Source organism: Lutjanus erythropterus, chromosome 5 (genome assembly GCF_056507025.1).
Source record: "Lutjanus erythropterus isolate fLutEry1 chromosome 5, fLutEry1.hap2, whole genome shotgun sequence".
Classification (NCBI taxonomy): Eukaryota; Metazoa; Chordata; class Actinopteri; order Lutjaniformes; family Lutjanidae; genus Lutjanus; species Lutjanus erythropterus.
In genome coordinates, this window is record NC_139321.1 from 23230837 (window position 1) to 23252342 (window position 21506).

At 39.5% G+C, this 21506-nt stretch overlaps 3 protein-coding genes across 3 annotated transcripts in view; all 3 read right to left on the bottom strand.

Moving 5' to 3' along the window:
- Positions 1–2071: 2071 nt before the first annotated feature.
- LOC146326914 (toll-like receptor 2) lies at positions 2072–4046 on the bottom strand. Its single transcript, XM_084718410.1, has one exon. The coding sequence runs from the start codon at positions 4024–4026 to the stop codon at positions 2584–2586; it is 1443 nt and encodes a 480-aa protein (XP_084574536.1). The 5' UTR covers positions 4027–4046; the 3' UTR covers positions 2072–2583.
- Positions 4047–7550: 3504 nt separating this feature from the next.
- On the bottom strand, positions 7551–13838 carry cd74a (CD74 molecule, major histocompatibility complex, class II invariant chain a). Its single transcript, XM_084719275.1, has 9 exons — positions 13613–13838; positions 12038–12219; positions 11600–11691; positions 10866–10919; positions 10699–10782; positions 10500–10578; positions 8747–8947; positions 8580–8642; positions 7551–8468 (listed from the first exon to the last, which is right to left on the bottom strand). Exons 1-9 carry the CDS (start codon positions 13699–13701, stop codon positions 8461–8463), a joined length of 852 nt encoding a protein of 283 aa, XP_084575401.1. The 5' UTR covers positions 13702–13838; the 3' UTR covers positions 7551–8460.
- A 1446-nt stretch (positions 13839–15284) lies between these two features.
- Positions 15285–21506, bottom strand: part of ndst1a (N-deacetylase/N-sulfotransferase (heparan glucosaminyl) 1a) — a 65225-nt gene continuing 59003 nt past the window's right edge. The window contains exons 12-15 of the mRNA XM_084719276.1: positions 20161–20331; positions 19446–19555; positions 17427–17529; positions 15285–17315 (exon numbers count right to left, since the gene is read on the bottom strand). Of these exons, the coding sequence (XP_084575402.1) occupies positions 17196–17315; positions 17427–17529; positions 19446–19555; positions 20161–20331 (504 nt within the window). The 3' untranslated portion in view covers positions 15285–17195. The remainder of the gene's footprint in view (positions 17316–17426; positions 17530–19445; positions 19556–20160; positions 20332–21506) is intronic.

The window sequence follows — 21506 nt, forward strand, 5'->3', positions numbered from 1 at the left end:
ATTGGCTTACCCTGATATTATTTATCCTAATCCTAACCAATCTTTCTTCATGCCTAAACTTAAGCACTCAACACACAACCAGCGAAGGCAATTAGTACTAGCCAATCAGAAGCAGAATAGGGTGGGTCATGACTTTGCTCTCCTGGAAAAAAAAAGCCAATAAGTACAATACTGGTCCACTAATATCCATTTATTAATGTTTAACTAATGCACAGATCTTCATGAACTAATATGCACAACTAGCTGCAGTCTAAATCTTAATCATCTGTTTTAATGAATCATTAGCAAAGGATTTAAGAAGATGTCATTATTTCACGACTTTACATGGTGAAGCACATGACTGTTAACTAATTATAAAGTAAATATGTGGTAATGGTTATTCATTTTAATACTACTTGACAGGCCACACACATCCACAGTAAGGTTTGAGGTCTGTAGGGGCGTTGCACAATGAATACTGCTGTGAAATAGCAATAACCGGCCGCAGTGTCCTCCCTTTGGACCACAAGCCGCAACTGGGAGCTGTCTCATGATCAACAAGGCATTAGATTATAAAGAAATGCACCAGTTCATCTGCTATGTACTGCTATGGTGGACAAATTGCAGGTGGTTGGAAGTTGTGTGAAAGTATGGATGTGCAGCCTGTCAGGCAGCTTCAAACCCAACATCCACAATCATATATATACTTAATAATTATTGAATAGTCAGGTGCTTCACCAAATTTAGTCATAACATAATGATACCTTCATAAATCCTTAGCTAATGATTCATTAAAACAGATGATTGTGACAGTAGCCAGATGCAACAACATATGACTTTGACCCACTGTATTATATATGACTCAGTTTGTGAATAAGCTAGACTCTGTGTTAGTTGCTGATGTGGTCAACAATAATGCATGACTTAGTTGCACATTATCACATGAAGATAATGTGTGCATTAGTTAAGCATGAATAAATTCATATTAGTGGACCAGTATTGAAAAGTCATGAAAAATGGGAGCAAAAACAAAAGTGCTGCGTTTAGGTTTTTGTCAAGTGCATTAGGTGTAGTGTTGTTTTGGGCTCCACCTGTTTGATGATACTGTTGTCAATCAGAGTGCTGATCCCCTCTGTGGAGGCTCCACATATCAGCAGCGCTCCATTAAAACCACTTGATGTTGACTCAGTGAGAGGCTGCAGGAGCTCATGATGGAAACTCTGCAGGTTTGTATTCAGACTTTTAGTTTCCCAATATTTTTTTGATGAAAAGTTTTAAAGAGACACAAATAGAGCAGTCACACAGCTCTATTGTACCTGCATGTTGTCAACAGTCACAACCTGGTCGAAAGAGAAGGACTTCGCTTCCTAGTAGGAAAACACATAACAGCAGTGAGAGCTTTCAAAAAGTAAAATTGCTGAATATTGATTGAATTCAAATGTTTTACCTGATCTTCCCCTCGCTTGTAGTCCACAGCACGTCCATCTTCACCAATAACTACACACTCTTTACCCTCTGCATTTAAAAAAACAAGCTTAAGAACAAATCCCCTGGGAAAGCATAGAAAATTCACTGATTTAACACTCTTGTCCTTGCTTTACCTTTAGTCAGTAAAACTCCCACTCTTACTGTTTCAGCTCCCTCACACACCTGAAGAAAACCAAAGAAACTGCTCAAAAATAATCAAATCAAAGAAGCCAGTCTTTTTTTTCATCTTTACAAACTAATATGATTGTAAAAAGAAGGTACTTACAGGTGCGTTCATATTCACAATGGCCGTCCCATCTGTATAGTGTGTGTGTAGCATAGCCAGTGGGTCACCTGGATTTCATTACAACACACTAAAATATTAATGTGGCAGAATCTACTTTCACTGGTCCAGATGATCAGGGTTCAGTTTACTGAGACAGACAGAAAGGTCACAGCTGAGGTCACCAATGAGCAGAAATCATTTTTAAATCATTTACTTCACACATCTTTATTATGTAATTTTGTAATATGTTACAGAAAAAACAGACTGATTTAACATTACAAACAAATCTACATTACTTTCATTTAATTTGATCATTCAGTTTAAATCATGTACCTGCACCCTCTGTACATATAAATGTCTCATTCTCAGGTAACAAAAACACAATGATTCTTATTTTCAGGTGATTATACACTAATGAAAACATATTTACGAATCTGCCGTATGCCAAATAAATCTCCATAAATCTTACACACTGAACCTTTAAGTTTCCATTCCATTTCTAATAAGGCATCATTTAAAATGATGAATTCTAACTGATGACTTTATAATGGTTATTAAGTTTGTAAGTCTGGTTAGTAATCAATGGTAATTAAAGGTTATTAATGATCAAATTAACAATTAATAGATAAGTTACAAATCAATTTGAGCAAATTCTATCCTCTTTGGCAATGGCAAAGTTATACAATCCAATCAGTCAAAGGGGATTTTTCACAACCTGGCAACCCCGAAGTTGTTCTTATTGATGGCTTATGACTTATATATTAGTTTTAGTAACAACAACAGTTAAACCCTTTGTAAAGAGTGTATTATTAGAAAGTGGTACCCAAAGGATGCTGCAAACATCAGCAAAATTAAATCAGGTGTGACAATAAACCTATAAAGAGCATCAAATAGAGAAGAAAGTTCTGGTCTTGTGTCCCTCTGCTCGAGACCGTCGAAGAGAGCGGAGAGCTGTGGTCTTCTGTCCCGCTGCTCGAGACTGTCGAATAGAGAGGAGAGCTGTGGTCTTGTGTCCCGCTGCTCGAGACCGTTGAATAGAGAGGAGAGCTGTGGTCTTGTGTCCCGCTGCTCGAGACCGTCGAATAGAGAGGAGAGCTGTGGTCTTGTGTCCCGCTGCTCGAGACCGTCGAATAGAGAGGAGAGCTGTGGTCTTGTGTCCCGCTGCTCGAGACCGTCGAAGAGAGCGGAGAGCTGTGGTCGTGTGTCCCATCGGTCAGCTTCAAACATGCTTCAAGAGACAAACTCTTAATCTGGGTCCCCTGCAGGGCCGCTGGTGTGGCACACAGAAAGTCTTCAGGGTAGTCCTCCACAGACACACTGTTTGTGTTGTCCAGGAAGATGATGGTGTCTTTTAGGGCACAGTCACACTCATAAGGGTTCCTTCCTGCATGGAGAACATCAAGCTGCTTCAGGTTATCCAGAGAGGGGAGACGTATGAAGCGGTTATTAGATAAATAGAGCTTTTTCAGGTTCTGTGGTGGGTTACTGAACACATCCAGAGAATTATAACTTAGATCCAGTTCCTCCAGAGATGCAGAGACTAGCGAGTTAACTTCTATGATTCCCGAGTGGGAGAGATTGAGCATCCTGAACAGCTTCATCCGCAGGCAGTGTGGATAGTGGAAGATGGAGAAATTGTTCCAGCTGACATCGAGTTGGGTGAGGGCAGGGGTGAGACTCAGAGGTGTGCAGAGAGGCTGGAGGGAGGTGAGGTTGCTTCGTCTCAGATGAAGAGTTTTCAGCGACTTGAATGAGAGAGAGGAGCAGCGTGAGATACTCTGCAGGCTGGTGTAAGAGATGGGGTTCTCTGACAGATCCAGGTGAGTCACTTTCTGTACCATGTGAGCCCAGTAGCAGTCGATCTCAACCAGGCCAGAACGGACGAGACCAAGAGATTCCAGGGAGTTGAACAGCCAGTGGTGGAGAGCCTTGAAGGAGGGCTGGAGGACAGAGGAGTCCACTGTGATGTCTTCCAGTCGAAGGGCTTTAATGTTAGATGCCCCTGGTAAGACTGGAAGCCATATAGGCTGGACAACTTCCAAGGTGGAGGAAATTATGTTAATTTCATTCAGGTTTGTCAGGGACAGAAAAGGGAGCACTGCACTGACAAATGAAAACGGGACGGTGACACGGTTGAAAATTAGTTTCTTTAGAAGAGCTGGATTGATCCTGATTATACTCATCTGAATGACAACTAGTTTGCCATCTCTCAGCTCCACCTCTGAAGCCTGAGCACAATTCTGACTGTCTAGTTGGCTCTGGAAAGCCATCATGCTGCACACACAGCGGGTCATATCCTTGCTTAAAGTGCAAAGAGAAGAGGCCGCTCCTGAAGTGAACGTGAGTCCCAAAAGCAGGAGCAGAGTCAGTCTCTGATTCAGTGTCATGGTGGGCAGGAGGACCGTCAGCAACACCTAAAAATGTCAGGAACCAAAGAAGAGAGAATTTTATATATTTTGAATTTCAAAACGTAAGGCTTTAAATAAAATTAAAGAAATAAGGCATCCCAGTAGCATTAAAGAGATAGTTTTTATTATTTGAAGTTGGTTGCATGAGGCACTTATTGATAGTCAGTGTATTAGCTAGAGGCCGTCTAGGTGGTTGATATGCCCTCAGTTTGGAGAAGCAGAAGGGCACCAGCAGGGAAGCTAAGCAATGACCTGCTGTTGGTAGAGTCCGGAGCAAAACCACTTAAAAAAGGTCCAACTAAAAAAAAAAATCAATAACAGTTGAAGAGTACACTGTATTTAGAATATTTTCACCTCTTCACCTTGCCATCAGACAGCCCTTTCTGATGGAAACCTAATTTTACCTTGCAGAATACAGGAGTTGCTGGTTGACCGCTGCCTTGTTTGTTTTTGTGTTATTGTGACTTTGGTGTCTTAAAAGGATAGTTTGAATTCAGCAGAGCCACCTTATAACACGTTAAATAACTAACCTTTTGAGGCAGCAGTCGGCCAGCAATACCTGTGAGGTAAAATGACTGATTTTGCATGTGGTGTTTGTTTTTTTTGGAGAGAGCAATATTTGGCTTTTATAACAGTGGTTTTCCTGTTGGAAAAGGCTGAAAGTAAGGTGGTGAAAATATTCTAAGTACAGTTTACATATAAACTGATATTGAGTTATTTCTTTTTAAGTGGCTAATATAACTTTTGATGCTGACCCAGTCCACCGCAGTACGTTGCTTAGATTCTGTGCTCCTGTCTGCTTCTAATCACTGAGGGTGAGCCAACTGGCATCTACAGGTAATACACTGACTATTGATAAGAACCTCATACAACTCCACATCAAATCATCCAACCTATCTCTTAAAAGAGTTCTTTAAAGGCTTTAAACGTGACCTTCTGGGACATAAAGACACTCTGCTTATATACAGTATTTTGGGCCAAAACCAGAAGTGGAAAACAACTTTTTACTCTGATGTTTTTTTTTTTCTGGTTTGTATTATCGACTCAAATTTTAAAATTGTTTAAAACTCCCAGTTTTGTCAGTGATGTGAAGGAAATAATGAGAGCTGTTTGACTCGTGACTCAAGAGGTATCAGGAGACGCTGATGGCTCAGACAGAAGCATTTTTTAACACTCGACTGGGGATAATAGAGGAGCAACACAAAGTGGATTCAATTCAATTCAATTCAATTCTTTGTCAGTTTGTTTTGTCTAAAGTACAGATCTATCCTATGACCTTGGTCTTTCTGGGAAACAGAGGAGACTGAGAGGAGGCAGAAATAAAATATCATAGTAGAAATAATAATAATAATAGTTGAAATATAATTTTAGGATTTCTAAATGATCCCAAACATGACCTGGTCACATTATCTAAGAAGGAAAAATTCCTTCACAGATGACGGCTTACATGTCAAGCAGTTTTTAAAGCTACAAAAAGGTTGGGTTAAAAGTTCTGATATCAAAAATATCCCAAAAAATACACCAGAAAACACAAATTTACAAATGTATAACTTAAATCAAGCACTTACCTCTAGTCAGTTTAGCTGCAGGTGATTAAGACCTTTTGCTGCAAGAAATACAGTTGCACCGTTAAGTTATTCTCACCTGACTTCCGATTTTCTGCTCCAGGTGTTCCCACTTCACTTCCCAGTGCTCACACTTCTAAACAAAAGAGGAAGACTTTCTAATCTAGGACATAAAGTGCTTCCTCAAAGCAGGGCTAAATTCCCCCAAATTATTACTATCACCATAAAGAACAAGAGGAATCAGCACTTCCCTGTCAGTAAAAATGATGCTGAATGTGAGCAGATGACATGATCCAGCAGCTCTGAGAAAACATCACTGATGGGGTCAGCTTTGACAGGAAGCAGTATTGGAATGTAACTAAGTACAAATACTTAAGTACTGCACTTAAGTACAACTTTTGGGTACTTCGCTTCAGTGTTTCCATTTTATGCAACTTTATACTTCCACCGCAATCTTGAACTTTTCACTGCGCTACATTTCTTTGGCATCTTTAATTACTAGTTACTTTTTGGATTACAACTTTTGTCCAGTGAAACACATGTATCTGCAAACCAGATTATTTTGGAAATTAATATTTCTGGTCAACCGAGGGATGAAGTGTTCCTTTATTAGTGGAGAAGATTATTTTTTACTCCTGAACAGATTATTTGGAAAATCACTGTCACAAAGCTGAACGCAGGGCTGTTTTTCTGACACCATGAACAGTTTGACTTTTTTGAGAGACATGGTTCTCACAGGACAGCCACACTACAAACACATGGCGATCTTATAGAAATAATGCATTGCTGCAGATTAAACTACCCAATAAAGTAGATAAAATTAGCTCAACCTAAAAAAGTATAGCAGTAAAATGCAAAAGACACAAACACTAATATTAATCCAGAAACCTCAGATATAAAACACTGACAGGGAACATTTTACTACAGATTGAGCATTTTTACTTTTGATACCTTTAGTGGATTTTCCCAATAATACTTCCACACTTTCACTTAAGTAAGGTTCTGAATGCAGTATTTCCACAGTGTGATACAAGTACCTTTATTTTTTAAAGTAAAACCTCAGGATGGTTTTTCAACATGCCTGTCAGCTTTGTCAGTTCCCGGTAATTTAAAGGGACAGTTCACCCCACCTGCTTCCTTCTGATATGGTGATATGGTTGGTGTGTGTAGTTCCCTAGAAATTAAATAGTTCCTACATAAAGCTGCTCACAACAAGGTCTGTGGAGTATCTTGAATAACTGAGACATGATTTCTGGAAAGTTTTTCAAATTATATATATTTTTTTACCCTTTGAGCACCACAGGTCAAGTGCCATCGAGTCTCATTATATTCAAGAGAAGGCAGATATCTCTACAAAAAAAATCCCCAAAACTTGGCACCTCCCACCAAAACTATCTAGATGGATTATTAGTTATAGAAATATGTTGATTTTGATTTTGGGGTGGACTGTCCCTCTAATTGGATGACTGTTGAAAATAAGCACAGCCTCATTTAAACTGTGCCAGCTTGTTAATTTTGCATCTTTTGTATCAGTATTTCCTTAATGACGATCTTATAACATGTATGAGGAAAGGCAGGTGTAAAAACATGTAAATGTGAGAATTAAAGGACTAAAGCATGACTAAAGAATCATGCTGTCCAACCTGCTACATGTTTAAGTTCATGAACATGTATGTCTCCGGGAAAAGTGAAACTTAAAACCAGAAACAGATAGCAAAGTCCAGGACTAAGTGTCACTGCATCTAATCAGGTTCAAGTTTATTAAGGCCTTGTTTTGTCTATTGCTTCAACATTTATTTGATCTCAGCAGAACATGACTTGGGTATGTATGAAAATGCAAACAGGTTATTAGGAAAACTTTATTTCACCTTCTTATCACATACACCTACATTGGAATGTCACTTCCTCATACAGTCACACACCTTAAAGAGCTTGTTCACCCACATTACAAAACATTTTCTCACTAAACTCTCAAGCCATGCAGATAGTTTGGGTTTTATTTAGAGTTTTCATTTGTGGTCCTTACAGCATTGAGAAAACATTTCAATGCAACCATCTCTTTCCAGAAACTTTGTCCCCAATAATCTGAATAATCCACACAGACTTCACTGTCAACTGTTTTTGTTGGAAATACTCTCTAACAAAGAAATATTCCCGATGAAGACTGTCCACAGTGAGGTCTGTGGATTGTTAAGAGTAACGGGACACTGTTTCTGGAAAGAGTCTGATTACATTTTAAATGTAATTTTTTAATGCTGTTTGCACCATAAACAAACCTTGATCGCAGTGGGGTGGAGGCAGATGTCTCAGAGCCAATATCATTAAATCTGGTCAGGTGAAACCTGAACTACCTCCACCTCTAGATGCTCGTGGAGGTAAAGGAGAATATATGTAATTTGGGTGAACTGACCCTTTAAGCATTCTTCAGTGATAAACACATTTAACACACATACTTTAATACATTGGAGATTATACGAACAAATGTCAATGAGAACACCCCAAAATGATTTAGTTATATAAAACAACAACTGAAAATATTAAAAGCAATAAATTGTAACAGGCCCCTATTGATTTGATTTAAAGCAGCCAGCAAGATAGTTAAAACTGATGGGATTACATGGAGGACTAAGTGATTGATGGAATTAAAAATAATTTCTGCACGCAAGGGTCAGCATCCAGCTTAAAATGACTCATTGCTCAGGTGAGAGAGGATCGCTTGATAGAAAGAAACACCCAACACTTTCCTTCATTTCTTTTATTCATCTGGAAAAAGAAGAAAAACACAAATGAAGATGTGTAGCAACCAACAAATATTCGTGAATAAACATCTAAACTATTAATCCACTCAAAAAAAGACTAATCTGAGGTACTCACCATTGATGCTGATGGTCTTCTGCATCAGCCTGGGTGCCATCATCATGCGACGAGGAACTCCACCTGAAATCAAGAGAAAACCAAAAAAAATCAGGCAATTATCAGCTGCACATGAAAAGCTACAGATGCAGCATTGTATCAAAAGTTCTTTAATTTGTGACTTCTACCTCTCTGACAGTCGGGGCGGCCGCGCATGAGGGTGCCCTCGATGGTTGTGCCGGCCTCATCCACACACCAGCAGTAGCCGGTGGAGTGCCAGCACTGCATGGGCTTGTAGTGGCCCTGCTCGTCACACTGGGGCTTGTAGGACCCGATCTTGCTGGGACCGGGTGCTGCCTCCATCTGGCATTTGGTCTTGATCAAAGAGGCTGAGGGATTGAGAGATTAGAGGACGTTAAAGGACAGTTTGGTGATAATTACTGGTGACTGCAGCAAAGTTATAGCAACAGTGTTAGATTCGATGCCTTGGTCACACTACATGACCGTACTGTTCACACTACACAACTTTCCATCTTGTAATTGGGAATCCTGAAGTTGTTGTGGTTTGCACGCAACATGACAGAAAATCATTACAAGATTTGTCTCTGGAAAAATCCCTGATTAATCTGTCTGTTCTCCAAACCATGTTTTGACATGAAAGCACACAGACAAGAAGTGACACTGCATTATTAAATGTGTGGCATCTTACTGTCGTAGCTGCTGGAGGTGGAACTAGTTTGAATGACTTTACAACTTTATAACTATTACTTCATAACTACTTTTGCTCTTTTTTTCTTCCTTATTTGGTATCTGGTGGCTGCTCTGGTGCTCTTTCATCTCTCATTCACTGCTCCAGCCTGCTGCTGCTCTTATTGGCTGTAACTCGTTGCGTGTCTCCCCAGTGTGTCCCTGACATGACCACATATTGTACCTGCTTGATATCTCCCAGTGTCTATGAGGCCTTGGCGAGCTCTCTGCAAGTTCACACATATCAATCGAGTACCAATTAGCCTGTGATCCCGAGGCTTTTGTCAGTGATTTCCAAAAGCTGCCGGCGAGTTAAAAATCAGGGCTACAATCCTGTAGTGTGAACTCAGCATTAGGAAATATGTGTGTTCGCTTTTCTTCTGAGAGTTAGATGAGAAGATTGATATCATGTCAACTGATATCATGTCTGTCCATTTAATATGAAGCTGCAGCCAGTAAGCTTAGCTTAACAAAGGCTGGAAACAGCAAGCCTGGCTGTGTCTGAGGGTGACGAAATCCACCTCCCAGCACACTGAAAACTCATTGGACACAGCTGTAACACTAGTAACTTGTTTGTTTAATCAATACAAAAAAGGAAAGAGGGTTAGCACAAGACTGTCTCTTGGCTGGGTACAGAAACTAGTTGTTTTTTGTTTTGTTAAACAAACGTGTACAATTAGTGAGCTTTAGTGGTGCTGGTAGGTGGACTGTTGCCTTTAGACTCAGCCAGGCTAGCTGACTCCCTGTTTCCAGTATTTATGCTAAGCTAACAGGCTGCTGACTGTGGCTTATTAGACATCAGACACATGTGAGAGTGGTATTGATCTCATCAAGCATTTCCCAAATGTAAATAAAACTATTCCTTTATGGTTAGGCTAAATCTTTGTTTTATTCATTATGTATACTAGGAAATAACACTTGTGATTTGGCACCAAAATAATGAAAATGATCCCTAAAGTTATCTTAAACAAGCCACCGGGGTGCATCTTGTGAACTACTGAGCTCCACACTCTGCATCCCTACTCAGCATTTCTCTCTTAAAATAAATATTTTAAATATATATAAATATTTTCACAGTAAAATATTACAGCCATGGTCCTTAAAATCACAGCTGGAAATGTAGGAAAACCAGCATCTACTGTCACTGCAGCAGTTGGATCAGAACATCAGCAAAGGAAAGAGAGTCGCAGTCACCTGGTTGAGCTGTTGGGGGTGGAGGCTGCTGCTGGGCCATCTGGAAGATCAGCCAGTAACGCATCCAGGTCTCAAAGCTCTGCAGAGTGAAAAACATTTTCAAAAATACATGACTCACAAGATCTCTGTCCTAGAACTCTATCCTCTCCTATTTTAGTTTTACTAAGTATTTTCCGTGTAAATTTGTGTGCAGCTTTACCTGCCACTCGGTCTCATTCATCTGATGCTTCAGGCTGCGCATGTTGGTCAGGAAGGTCTCATTGAACTGCGGCAGCTGGGTGTCCTGATGAAAACACGACGAAGGTTAAGTGACAACACGACATCAGCAACACACAGAGGACACACGGGATACTGAGCGCAACATACCTGCACAAGATCCTTCACCTGCTTCTCCACACTGACAACAGCGTCCTGCAGCTTCTGATGGGAGGAGACAGACGAGACAAATACATTCAGAATGTTAAAAAGTCTCAAGCAAAATTGTTGCCACCAGATACCACTGGTGGGACTAAGTAATTGTTCTGCAAGTCACAAATCAAGACAGGCGAGTCCTTAGTCAAGACTGACAATTAAAGTCCTAAATTTTGAGTTTTGAGTCCAATACGAGTCATAATGTGCTCTTCAATGCAATGCCATTTAAAAAAAGTAATACATTTACAAAAATCATGAATGCTTTTAAAAAATTGTAATTATCTGATAAAATAAGTTACAGCAAGCGCCACTTATCCGGATCATAAAAAGGTATTGCTAATATTGCACTTCCACAGTATGTAGCACTATTTCTGGACAGACAGCGAACAACAGTGAGATGTAACATTCAGTTAGCATATTCAGCATATAATACAATTATCAGTTCATCAATCAGTTTGCTAGTGTGCTTTCCAGTAACCATGACAGAATGAATTTTGCATGTCTCTGTCTTTTCTTGTTGTATATTCAGGAAATGAAGGGTTATTTTCAAGTCAAAAAGTTCAAGTCCAAGCAAAGTCACAAGTCATTGCTGTTAAAGTCCACGTCGAGTCTACCAAGTCAAGTCTAGTCCGCAACTCTGCTAGAAACAGTTAAATGAACATTTTTCTAGGAGGCAGGAGTAAACCTACAGTCATGGGTGTCTTGGTGTCCTCATCTGAGGAGAAGTCCCTCAGCAGAGGGAGGCTGGCCATGGGCATGTGCATCCTCATTGGAGCCACAGCTGTAAAAAACAAACAAAATAAAATAAATGCGGAGAGAAGTTATGCCCTGTTTTTACTGAAAATGATGAAAAATGTATGGATATAACATTTGAAAAGAACTAGAAATGACTGATTTGTTGTTTGTGGTATAAAATACACACAAATAACTGATCTAAAATTCTGTTATTACACATGAAAAAATACATATTTCATTTCTCTTTCCAGCTTTCAGATCAAGTTCCTTAAAGTAAACTCTCACTTCCTTCTCTGCCTCCCCATCCTACATCCTGTCTGAGAGAGACTCTTACTCATTACTGACACTTCTCTTCTTTGACTACCCCGTCTGATCTTCAAGACTTAAATAACGCCTCTTTTTACCCTGGGACGAGCGGGTCAGCTGTCTTCCCATTTTCTCTGAGTTCCTCTGCAGCGTGTGGATCTGCTGCCTCTGTCCGAACACCATGTAGGCAGTGAAGACCTGGCTCGCGAGCAGCAGACATGCCAGCGTCGTCAGGCCTGCAATCTTCAGAGCACGACTGTTGGAGCCCCTGAGAGAGAGAAATATAAAAAATATGTGTCTCTTGAAGGGGATAAAGCAGCAGGGGAGATGTTAATTTTTATTTTTGAACCACTTCAGATCTTATAAACAGGAGTTGATCTGACCTTTAACATTTTAAGGGAGCAGGGAACTCCCCTAACCCTGCTTAAAATTATTTAAGGAGATGGTAAATTTTACAAAAATATTTCAAGGTATTAAAGTCACTTGGGGGGCCTCCCAAAGAGTGCTCTGCATGGGATTTTCAATGTTACTCTCGTTTTGATACTGAGTTTCAACTGTCCAGTGCACAAAAAGCCCCATATTTAAACCAACAATTTAATGGTGTTATCTATATTCTACAGAATAACAAAATAAAATCAGCATTTATTTGAAGTTATCATATTGTCACTTACAGTAATACATATATAAGTCCTGAGACAAACAGTCAGCCTATTTATCTGCTGCTCATAATGAGCCAATCGAATGTGGGCTTGTCACTTGTTACTAGGCAGACACCTTTCCCCACTGTAAGGAAGTACGCGTCTAACTATTATTTAGAGCCTATTTAACATTTATTAAGTTATATTTTTTTTCTCTAAAAAGGTACAAAGCCACAACAACTATTTATTCATTAATGTTAGAAACGATTCTGCTAAAATGAAAAGTGAAACTTCATCTCAGACACAGTACAACATATAATCATGTGATGTATGTAAACAATGTAATCATATGTAATCAGGATTTTATTTGAGATGTTAGTCTCTCATACTTTTAGTTCATTTCAAGAGAATATTATTAAAACTAAATAATGAATTACAGTACGACAACTGCAAAAAAGCAAAAACAATAAGCCTTAGTTATCCTTTGACCACAAAAATATTTTTATATTTTTTTATAACACGCATACGTCATGTCTAAGGTTAAACGTTGACTATTGGCTAATATTTTTCTCTATGACCCAATAGCATGACAGCGTCACCAGTTACCAGGCAGACGCCTTCTCTGAAGTTGGTGCAAAGTGAATTGCCCATTGAAAGTTACTGAAGATGCTTTGAAATATATTAAATGTGAAAACATTTGAACATATATAGTGTTGTAAAGGAATGCATAAATATGCTTGAATATGATCTAATCTGGTGCGAGGAAAAAGTGATACTTATATATGTTCATTTAGAAATAACAGAATATAAACACAACTTAAGTATAACTCCTCTATGTTATACTGACTTTAAATATAATACTTTCACGCTTTAAGTTTTAATTTAGATGTATTGGTCACTTTAATTCAGCTATACATAGAAAAAACACGCACATAATTAGCGAAGATGAGATTTTGCATCTAACTCCTACTGAGCAAACAGCTGTTGTTATGAGTATAAACTCAGTTGATAAGCTCCTCTCACCCTCCCGGTCTTCCAGGGAGAACAAGGGCCTCTTCACTGCCCGCCAGACTGCCTCTGGCCAGGGGAGCATCTTCTGGAGAGGTGGCCATCTGTCCTACAAGTCTCTTCCTGCTTCTTCAAAGCAACAAACTGCAGAGAGTCCGGCCGGTCAAGCAGATAAATGGTCTTAAGAAATGGGGAAGGAGGCGCAGACAGGTTCCTGAGAAAGGTGAAGGGATGTGGAAAGTCCCCTGCCTTTAAAAGCGCTGTGGGAGGGATGTGAAAGCGTGCGAGCTGTGATTGGTCAGTTTAATATCATCACTTGTTGACAGAGGCAGACAATAGTCAAGGAGTGAATTTTACTGCCTAACTTATCATATTGTATGGCATTGTTTATTATTTATGCTACTATAAAATAACATGGGCTATCTGAATAATGCAGATTTAAGACTTTTATAGGTATTTTTAAATAGTATTATACTTATTATTTAAAGAAATGGTAGTGCTTGTATACTTATAGACTTTATTTGTAGAGCAGACAACTTTCCTTTTCACAAAGTTACAAAGTGCTTTACAGGGAAAAAGCAAACAAAAACAAAAAACAAACAATAAAAGTGAATCGTGACGAGTATTTTAACTTCTCCCTATCATTGCTTTTAAATGCAGGATTTCATCGTTGTTGTTAAGTTCCTGGAATAACAGAGGAAGAGTGCTTCCTAGGTGCATTTTTGGTGTTTTACCAACAAAGAGCTGAAGGTAACCTGAGCCACATGTCAATATACCTTGGATCATGTTAACGTCAGAGGGACAGAAATATTTTCTTGATCGACAGGCCTAAGAATCATGTGATTTTAAGAGTTTTCTTCCAGAAAGTACCTCGCTGTGAAGTGAAACTAAAAGACAAACTGATCTGGTTTTCAGCCATAATCAAACCAGGCAGTGATTTAGGTTTACAGAAATCTCTGCACAAAAGCACTCGTCATCATCCTGCTTTGAACTTAAGAGTGACGCTCGATGAAATAAAATGTGTTCTTGAAAGTGCTTTGATGGGCAAAGCAAGGCAGGGAGTCAGAAAGCAACATAACAACAGAAGCCAAACCGTAAGGCCAACAAAATCAAGACAAAATTAAGATGAAGTTAAAGTGATTGTTAAAATAATACAGGATGATCCAAAAACAGGGTGGTAAAAAATATATATTATTGTTTTTAGCATTACAGGCTGTATCAGAGGTTTGGGCAATTTACTGATATAGTACTGATATGATATGACACAAGATATCAAGAGAGATTTTGGACATTATGTCATGACATGACATCAGTGTTATCATGGTTTTAAAGGCTGTGTTAAACTGATGTAATTTTCTGAACTTACCATTCTGTTCATTCTGTTCTATTATTCGCCTTACCTACTAAGTCATTATATCCATATTACAGATGATTATTTATCATAAATCTCCAAGTGTAAGTATTTTGGGGAAAGACCAGTAATCATCCCTATAATACTGTCATAAGATTGATGGAGGCATGTGGTGAAAAATATATTTGATTTCACCCATATGACCCAGCCCTTGTCTAGAGCAAAGCATTATATTCAGTATTGAAATATTGTTTATAATACGTATCGGTATCACAACAACCCTCATTCTGATAAAATACTGGTAGGAGAAAGGAGGGAAAAAAAAAATCCAACTACTGAAAAATACAGTGGTGTTTTATTTGCAAATTAAAAAGCACCGACAATATTAGTTACACTGTAAAAATTATTGACAACAATTACAAATCTTATCATACAGTCCAGGAGATTAGTACCATCATTGCTGTTATGTGTTATCACTTAATACTTTATATGGAGAGACTCAGTACCTGTGTACAATAGTTGGCAGTGAGAGGACATGAGAAGAAACAATCTTAGCGACACACCTCCTCACAATGAAGTAATCCAAACTCCCCTCAGTACAGCACTGACAGTTCACACTATGGGAATGAATGGGCTGATGGAGAGTGTAAACCCAATCACATTCAATAATTTAGGTCTACCGAGGGTCTGCGTTATTATGTACATTACAAAGTCTGGAAATAAAAGGACCAACATGTGCATTGTTATTACATCAGAACATTGTACAAAACTATTGCAATAAGAGCAGCTTTTTGTTATCTATGCTTGACATCTAGTTGCAGTGGTAACACCTTGACCAACAACCAAACGTCCGTATGGTCGCACGGGACATACTGTTGGTTTTCCTGGCAACTTTCCCCCCCCCCCACCCCCTAGAGACAGCCTTCTCTCCCGCCAAACTTAAACTCATCTAGTAAATGAAATGACACAAAATATGAGACAAAATATACAGTTCTGACAAAAAAAAGAAACAACCTAATGCTGAAAACAGATTTTGAAATGCACAATCTTGTTCTGTACACTATCTGAATCTAAACATACAGTAGCTAGCTTATGATCTTCTTCACAGATTGTAGCAGGATCCATTTTTGTTAGTGTGCTTTCCAGTAACCTGTTATGTTCAGAGTCGATGTTCACTTAAATATTGTGCTTTCAACATCTACCTTACTGTTCTCGCTTCAGCCAATTTAACGGTCATGGAACTGACTGCAGAGGAGGCTGAGCCGAACAGCTTCACAAACCTGTCTACTGTACATCTGGCCTTTACAACACAACTGAGCTAAGATGTTTAGTTTTGGTACATTCTACAATAATGCATTGCCATTAGCATTATAGAAACGTTAAAACAAAATCCGAGTAAAGAAAACAAAACATAAAACTTTTTTAAAAAAAAAAAAAGAACCCTCAAAAGTCCATGTGGTAATATTTTAATGAAGATTCTGTCCTGGCACTTGTAAATGCGATAACTAGATTCTACCAAGGCCTATCGAGTGAGGCTACAACATGCAGCCTGAGTCAAGACTCCAGATGTCCTCCATGATCTCCTCTCATACTAACACTTCACTTATGTCAAAGGCATTTGCAACCAATGTCTCTCTGTCAATCAGGCTGTCATTCGTTTAGTCAGTGTTACGCTGCCTGTTTTAATCTGCTCCCAACACTTCATAGATGAAGACACAGGTGAGATTTGTGTCTTCCACCCGTTTCCTCGAGCTGAAACTGCTCAAGCGTCAGACTTTTTTTTATTCTCCTTCCTTTAATATTCAAGATGAAGTTCATGCCAAAGAAGAGAAGTTTTGATTAAGGAGAGCAGGGGTGTGATTATCAAACACTGAAGGTCTCTCCTGTGCGTCACTGAGCCTTTATTTCGTCTTCCGGACACAGTGGAGGCCATCACCAGGGCGTCCACCGTCCTGGTCTGTCCTGCAAGGGAGTACTCGTAGCTCAGGGAGAGAGGGGAGAGCTGCCAGCTGCTGAAAGCAACTACGCTCTCTTCTTCTTGCTCGCCGTCCACTGCTGTCCTGCTCATTTGGGAAGATCGCAGTTAAGTTCTGAGTTCTAGTTGGGAGTCCCATCCTCAAAATCTCCAAATATTTCAGTCTCTTTCAAAACTATTTGGGATTTTCAACATTTCACTCGGCCGGTGTCCCCCTGCAGGGTCGAGCGGTGGTTCAGTGTGTGGATCTGTGGGCTCCTCCTGTGGTGCTGCTACCTGGTGTGGACCAGTTCTTCTCTGAGCCAGATGGGCAGCGGCTGACCCATCCTGTAGAGGAGCTTTGACAGCTCGATGTTGTGATCCCTGTAGTACTCCCTGAGGAACACCTGGGACTGAAGCAGACAGAAGAGGTGAGCTGAGATCATGTCTAAAAATATATGATCATAACTAGTGGGAATGAAACAAAACATTTCTTAAAACAAAAATCTAGCATATGGTCATACCTCGGGGTCCATGTCAGGGTACCTGCGCCCTTTACTCTTTCCTAAACACTTGGTCTTGCCTCCCTCCAGTAGCTGACACCAGAAGCCTTTCTTAGGGTCGAACCTGTACACAATAAATAAATACATAAAATGATCAACTACAGAACACTCAGTTAATTTAGATTTCACATCTACTGTTCGTAGCGGGGTAGCGATGCATCGATCTGGATCAACACAATGGTCAACGATCCAATATGATCGATGTAGTCCCACATAGCAACAGTGCTCAGCAAAGGTTAGTGCTCAGTCTGCTATAGGGGGAAACACACTCTGAGTTGTTTGTATTTCTTTAAACCAATCAGAATCATCCTGGGCAGCGCTGAGCCCAGGATGCAGCGACGGTGCCCCTGCAAACGGTGTTTCGGGGGGGAACTTGTTTTCGTGGGACATTTGCACATGGCGTTAAAATAGCAACCACAAAACAAAAAAGGTAACAGCTACTAGCTTTTTTACATTTATACCACTTATGATCCAGGTGCAAATTTGCCATTTTCAGCATTTAGGTTGCTAGCTTGGAGGATGTTGTTTCCTGCAAGGACAGGGGACATAAAACCCAACAGCAGGCTTATATCCAGAGTCTGCCTCCAGTGAGTCCGACTGTGATCGATGCAAAGTGAAAACATCAGTCTATATAGTTGTGCGTAAGAAAGCCTTTATTTTGGTATTTCTGTGCTACACATCTGTATCAACGTTTCGACTTCAGTGCACCTACACATTTAACAGCATACAGTACGCTAATGTTTGTTATCTTTCACTGTGTCTGTGATGTAACAACGCTCAAATGGTTAAACAGAGTTGAATTTCTTTGCAGAAACTTTATTGCTACATGGAATCTGTTTTTTACTCTTCTTCCTGAGCTCTGTTACTGACATAAGATCAGGACGATTCTGTTTTGCTGTTGGCTAAAAGAGTATCTGTGACTAAAAGTACGTATTCCCAACAATAAATCAATCTTCTATATACACTTAGATTGCAGTATTGTAGGCTTCGTAGCTACTAGTTTGTCATTTGTAAAGTAAGTTATGAGTTAAAGATGAAAGAGTTGTAACTTCTGGTATGGCTGTGCTGCTGCTGCTGGGACCGAGAGAAAGTTCATCTCAAGCACAACAAAACTGTTGTTCTGTTCTCACAGCTGTGAGTCAGAAAGAAGCACAATAATTTTATTCTTTGCCTTGTGTGAAGGCAGATAGTGATGAACCAGTCAGTGAGAGAGTGGGAGATGATTTTCTCTTTCACATAGACAGCCATTTTGGACTGCTGGAATTAGTGACTGTTTTAACTTTTTTTCCTCGTCTTCCTGACGTTTGTCATTTAAAATTGTTACTGACTGCTCAGGTTTGTTACTGTCAAGAGAGCAGTTACTTATACTCAGCAATCCTAGCAATCACGTAACTGACTGGGTTAAATGGGCACACGATATTGTCTCATATCGATCAAAGGACATTAAAAGAAAGTATTTATTTATCTATTGGCCATATTATAACTTTATTTAATAGTGCTAATACAGAGATATGCAATAAAGGTCCAGAGGCGAACTAAATGTTCTTAAGAAAGCCTTGTAACAGAGAGTTGGGTTCTACAACAAAACAAGAAACTTATTCCTAGTGGATGAACAAAAATAAATTCTTACAGATCTGCCTTGTGTTATTTGCTTGAACTTGTTTTGAACCGGTTTTGTGGCATAAACATGTGGTTTAAGCTGACAGGTGTCTGCTCCGAACAATAAGTAATATAATCTGTGGAGTCTAAAGCTCTAAATTGATCCAAGTGTGATAGGAGAAACTTTGAGAATTAGTCTAAAGTATACTGGAGCACACAGACTCAAGGCCACAAACTTTTAATCAAAGAGCAACATTTTAATGCCAAATGAGTTTCCAGAGTCAGAAATCGTGTTTAACCTCTTCATCCAATCTGTCAGTGACTTTGTAAAACTGAGGATTTAAATTCTATGGTGAAAAATCTGTCAAAGATGATACTCACGCGAGGATCTTGTGGTAGTTGATGATGTTTGCCAGATTCAAATACTTCTGGATTTTATCCATGATTGAAGCAGGCTCAGTCTTCAGCATCTGTCCATCCAACACCAACAACTGAGAAGAGACACAGACACAGTACAAACTGTCAGGACAGGAACAAGATAGGCTTGTGTGTAAAAGCTACAATGGCTCCTTGAAGATTAAATGCTAGTGCACTGATGCTTATTAAAAAAAAAAGGATGAACTATTACAACCAATATTCTTTCATAAATGCTGATCACATTTCATTGATCTTGCATGTACAGCTGACAGATTTAGTCACTTTGGGTCAAAGAGGAGCTTGTTTTTCTCCTGAGAGTGTCCCTCAGGGGGCAGCTCCCTGCCTCATTCTTAAGTGGATTTAAACACTGCCCAAAAGGACTGTCCAAAAGAGTAAACAAACCCGCCTGGGAAAAAATATCTGCCAGACACCCATAAAGCTCGATTTACATCCTGACGTGAACTGACTTCACTGGTCCAAAATACTAACAGATAATAGATATTAATAGATAATAGATTAGATATTTCTTTATCAGTCCCTCAGCGTGGAAATTATTAGTTATAGCAGCAAAGCAGATAGCAAAAGTATAAAGCATCATCAATAAGAATATGAAATAAAATCTAAAAATGAAAATAAAATATAAAAACATAGCATGAATACATGAATACACCCATGGTACCTGGCTGGAGTGGTAGTAGTTGAGCCAGCGCTCCAGGTGGATGGCGTACCAGCCTGGCACCAGACAGCGATTCTGGAGGACCCGTAGTTTGACTGGAGCATCGTGGCCTGCAGTGATGACGTCATGGAAAGAATATTTCAACGCCACTGGGTCATCATGGGCTCTTTGGTGCTGTGGGCAGAGAGGACAGTGAGAGGAGAGTCATTTAAGGAGGTCTAAAATAAATTCCAAATAGCATTACAATTACTTAAAAAAAGACACATTTTAATGATTTTCTAAGTTTGGATGAAACTTTTTGGAACAATAACAATACCAAAATATCTTTTTGGAATTTGTTAAAAATGGTGACACTGAAGAGTCATTGGGAGTGTGAAGTTATAGGGAAAATAACCAATCCAGGGTTTATTAAGGTTTCAACAAGTTCAATTTAAATCAATAGAGACCTTTTAAATACCATTGTGAATGTAATTGAAGACCTATTTCATGTCTATAATGGAAAAAATTACATCCACAGATAGTATTAGTGGTTACTGGGTCAGTGTTGATTTCGTTTTGTAGTTGCTGCAGCCTGATCAATGCAAGTTTCTAAAAGGTGCAATATGCAGCAATTGCACATCTAAAAATGAGTCCTGCAGTCCGAAAAATTAGTTGGAGTCATTTACTGTATATCAAGGGGCTGAAATCCTATTTAATACATGGTCTGTGGTTGAAGTGAGTTGTCACCCCCTCCTCCCCAGACTCAAGGAAGCTCAGGCAGGCTGCAGGAACACAAGACGAGTGCAACAGTGATAAGCAACGATGAGTTTAAAACTGTAATTGTCTGCCTGTAAAAGCCTGTTATCCTGAAAACAAAAGCCCACTCCTCTGAAAATACACACTCTTGAGCCAGACTCCATTAACATATTGCTATGATATTTCATGATTCATTTTATGATTTATTATTAGGGGTGTAACAATTCACTCATGCATCCGATGCATTGGACTTTAATGTGTAAGATACGAGTGCATCGGTTAAAAGCTAAACATGAATTGGAAACAAATCGATGTAGCACTAGCGTATCGATACATCTCATTAGGATGCACATATGTTTCATTTTTGGCGTCAAGGATCTGCCGCTGTAACTTTCCTCCGTTTTCTCTCTCCTCCTGTCTCTGCCTGCACCGCTCTCATTGGACGTCTGCTGCCACGCTCACACAAAACAAGCGCTCCCTCCACCCTTTCCTGTGTCTCCTCTTCTTTTGCTCAAAACAGACCGCGCTGAAAACAGCGACAGAAGTGACACTTGTACCGCCTCGCACCACCAAACTTTCATAACGCGCAAGTGCAGAATAAGTTTGAGGATGAA

Coding starts and splice junctions, on each gene's coding strand:
- LOC146326914 (XM_084718410.1), bottom strand. CDS start 4,026: ATGACCCGCTGTGTGTGCAGCATGATGGCTTTCCAGAGCCAACTAGAC.
- cd74a (XM_084719275.1), bottom strand. CDS start 13,701: ATGGCCACCTCTCCAGAAGATGCTCCCCTGGCCAGAGGCAGTCTGGCG. Junction 10,579..10,698: donor TGAATGAGACCGAGTGGCAG/GTAAAGCTGCAC, acceptor TTCACTCTGCAG/AGCTTTGAGACCTGGATGCG. Junction 8,643..8,746: donor CCGCCCCGACTGTCAGAGAG/GTAGAAGTCACA, acceptor TCTTGATTTCAG/GTGGAGTTCCTCGTCGCATG.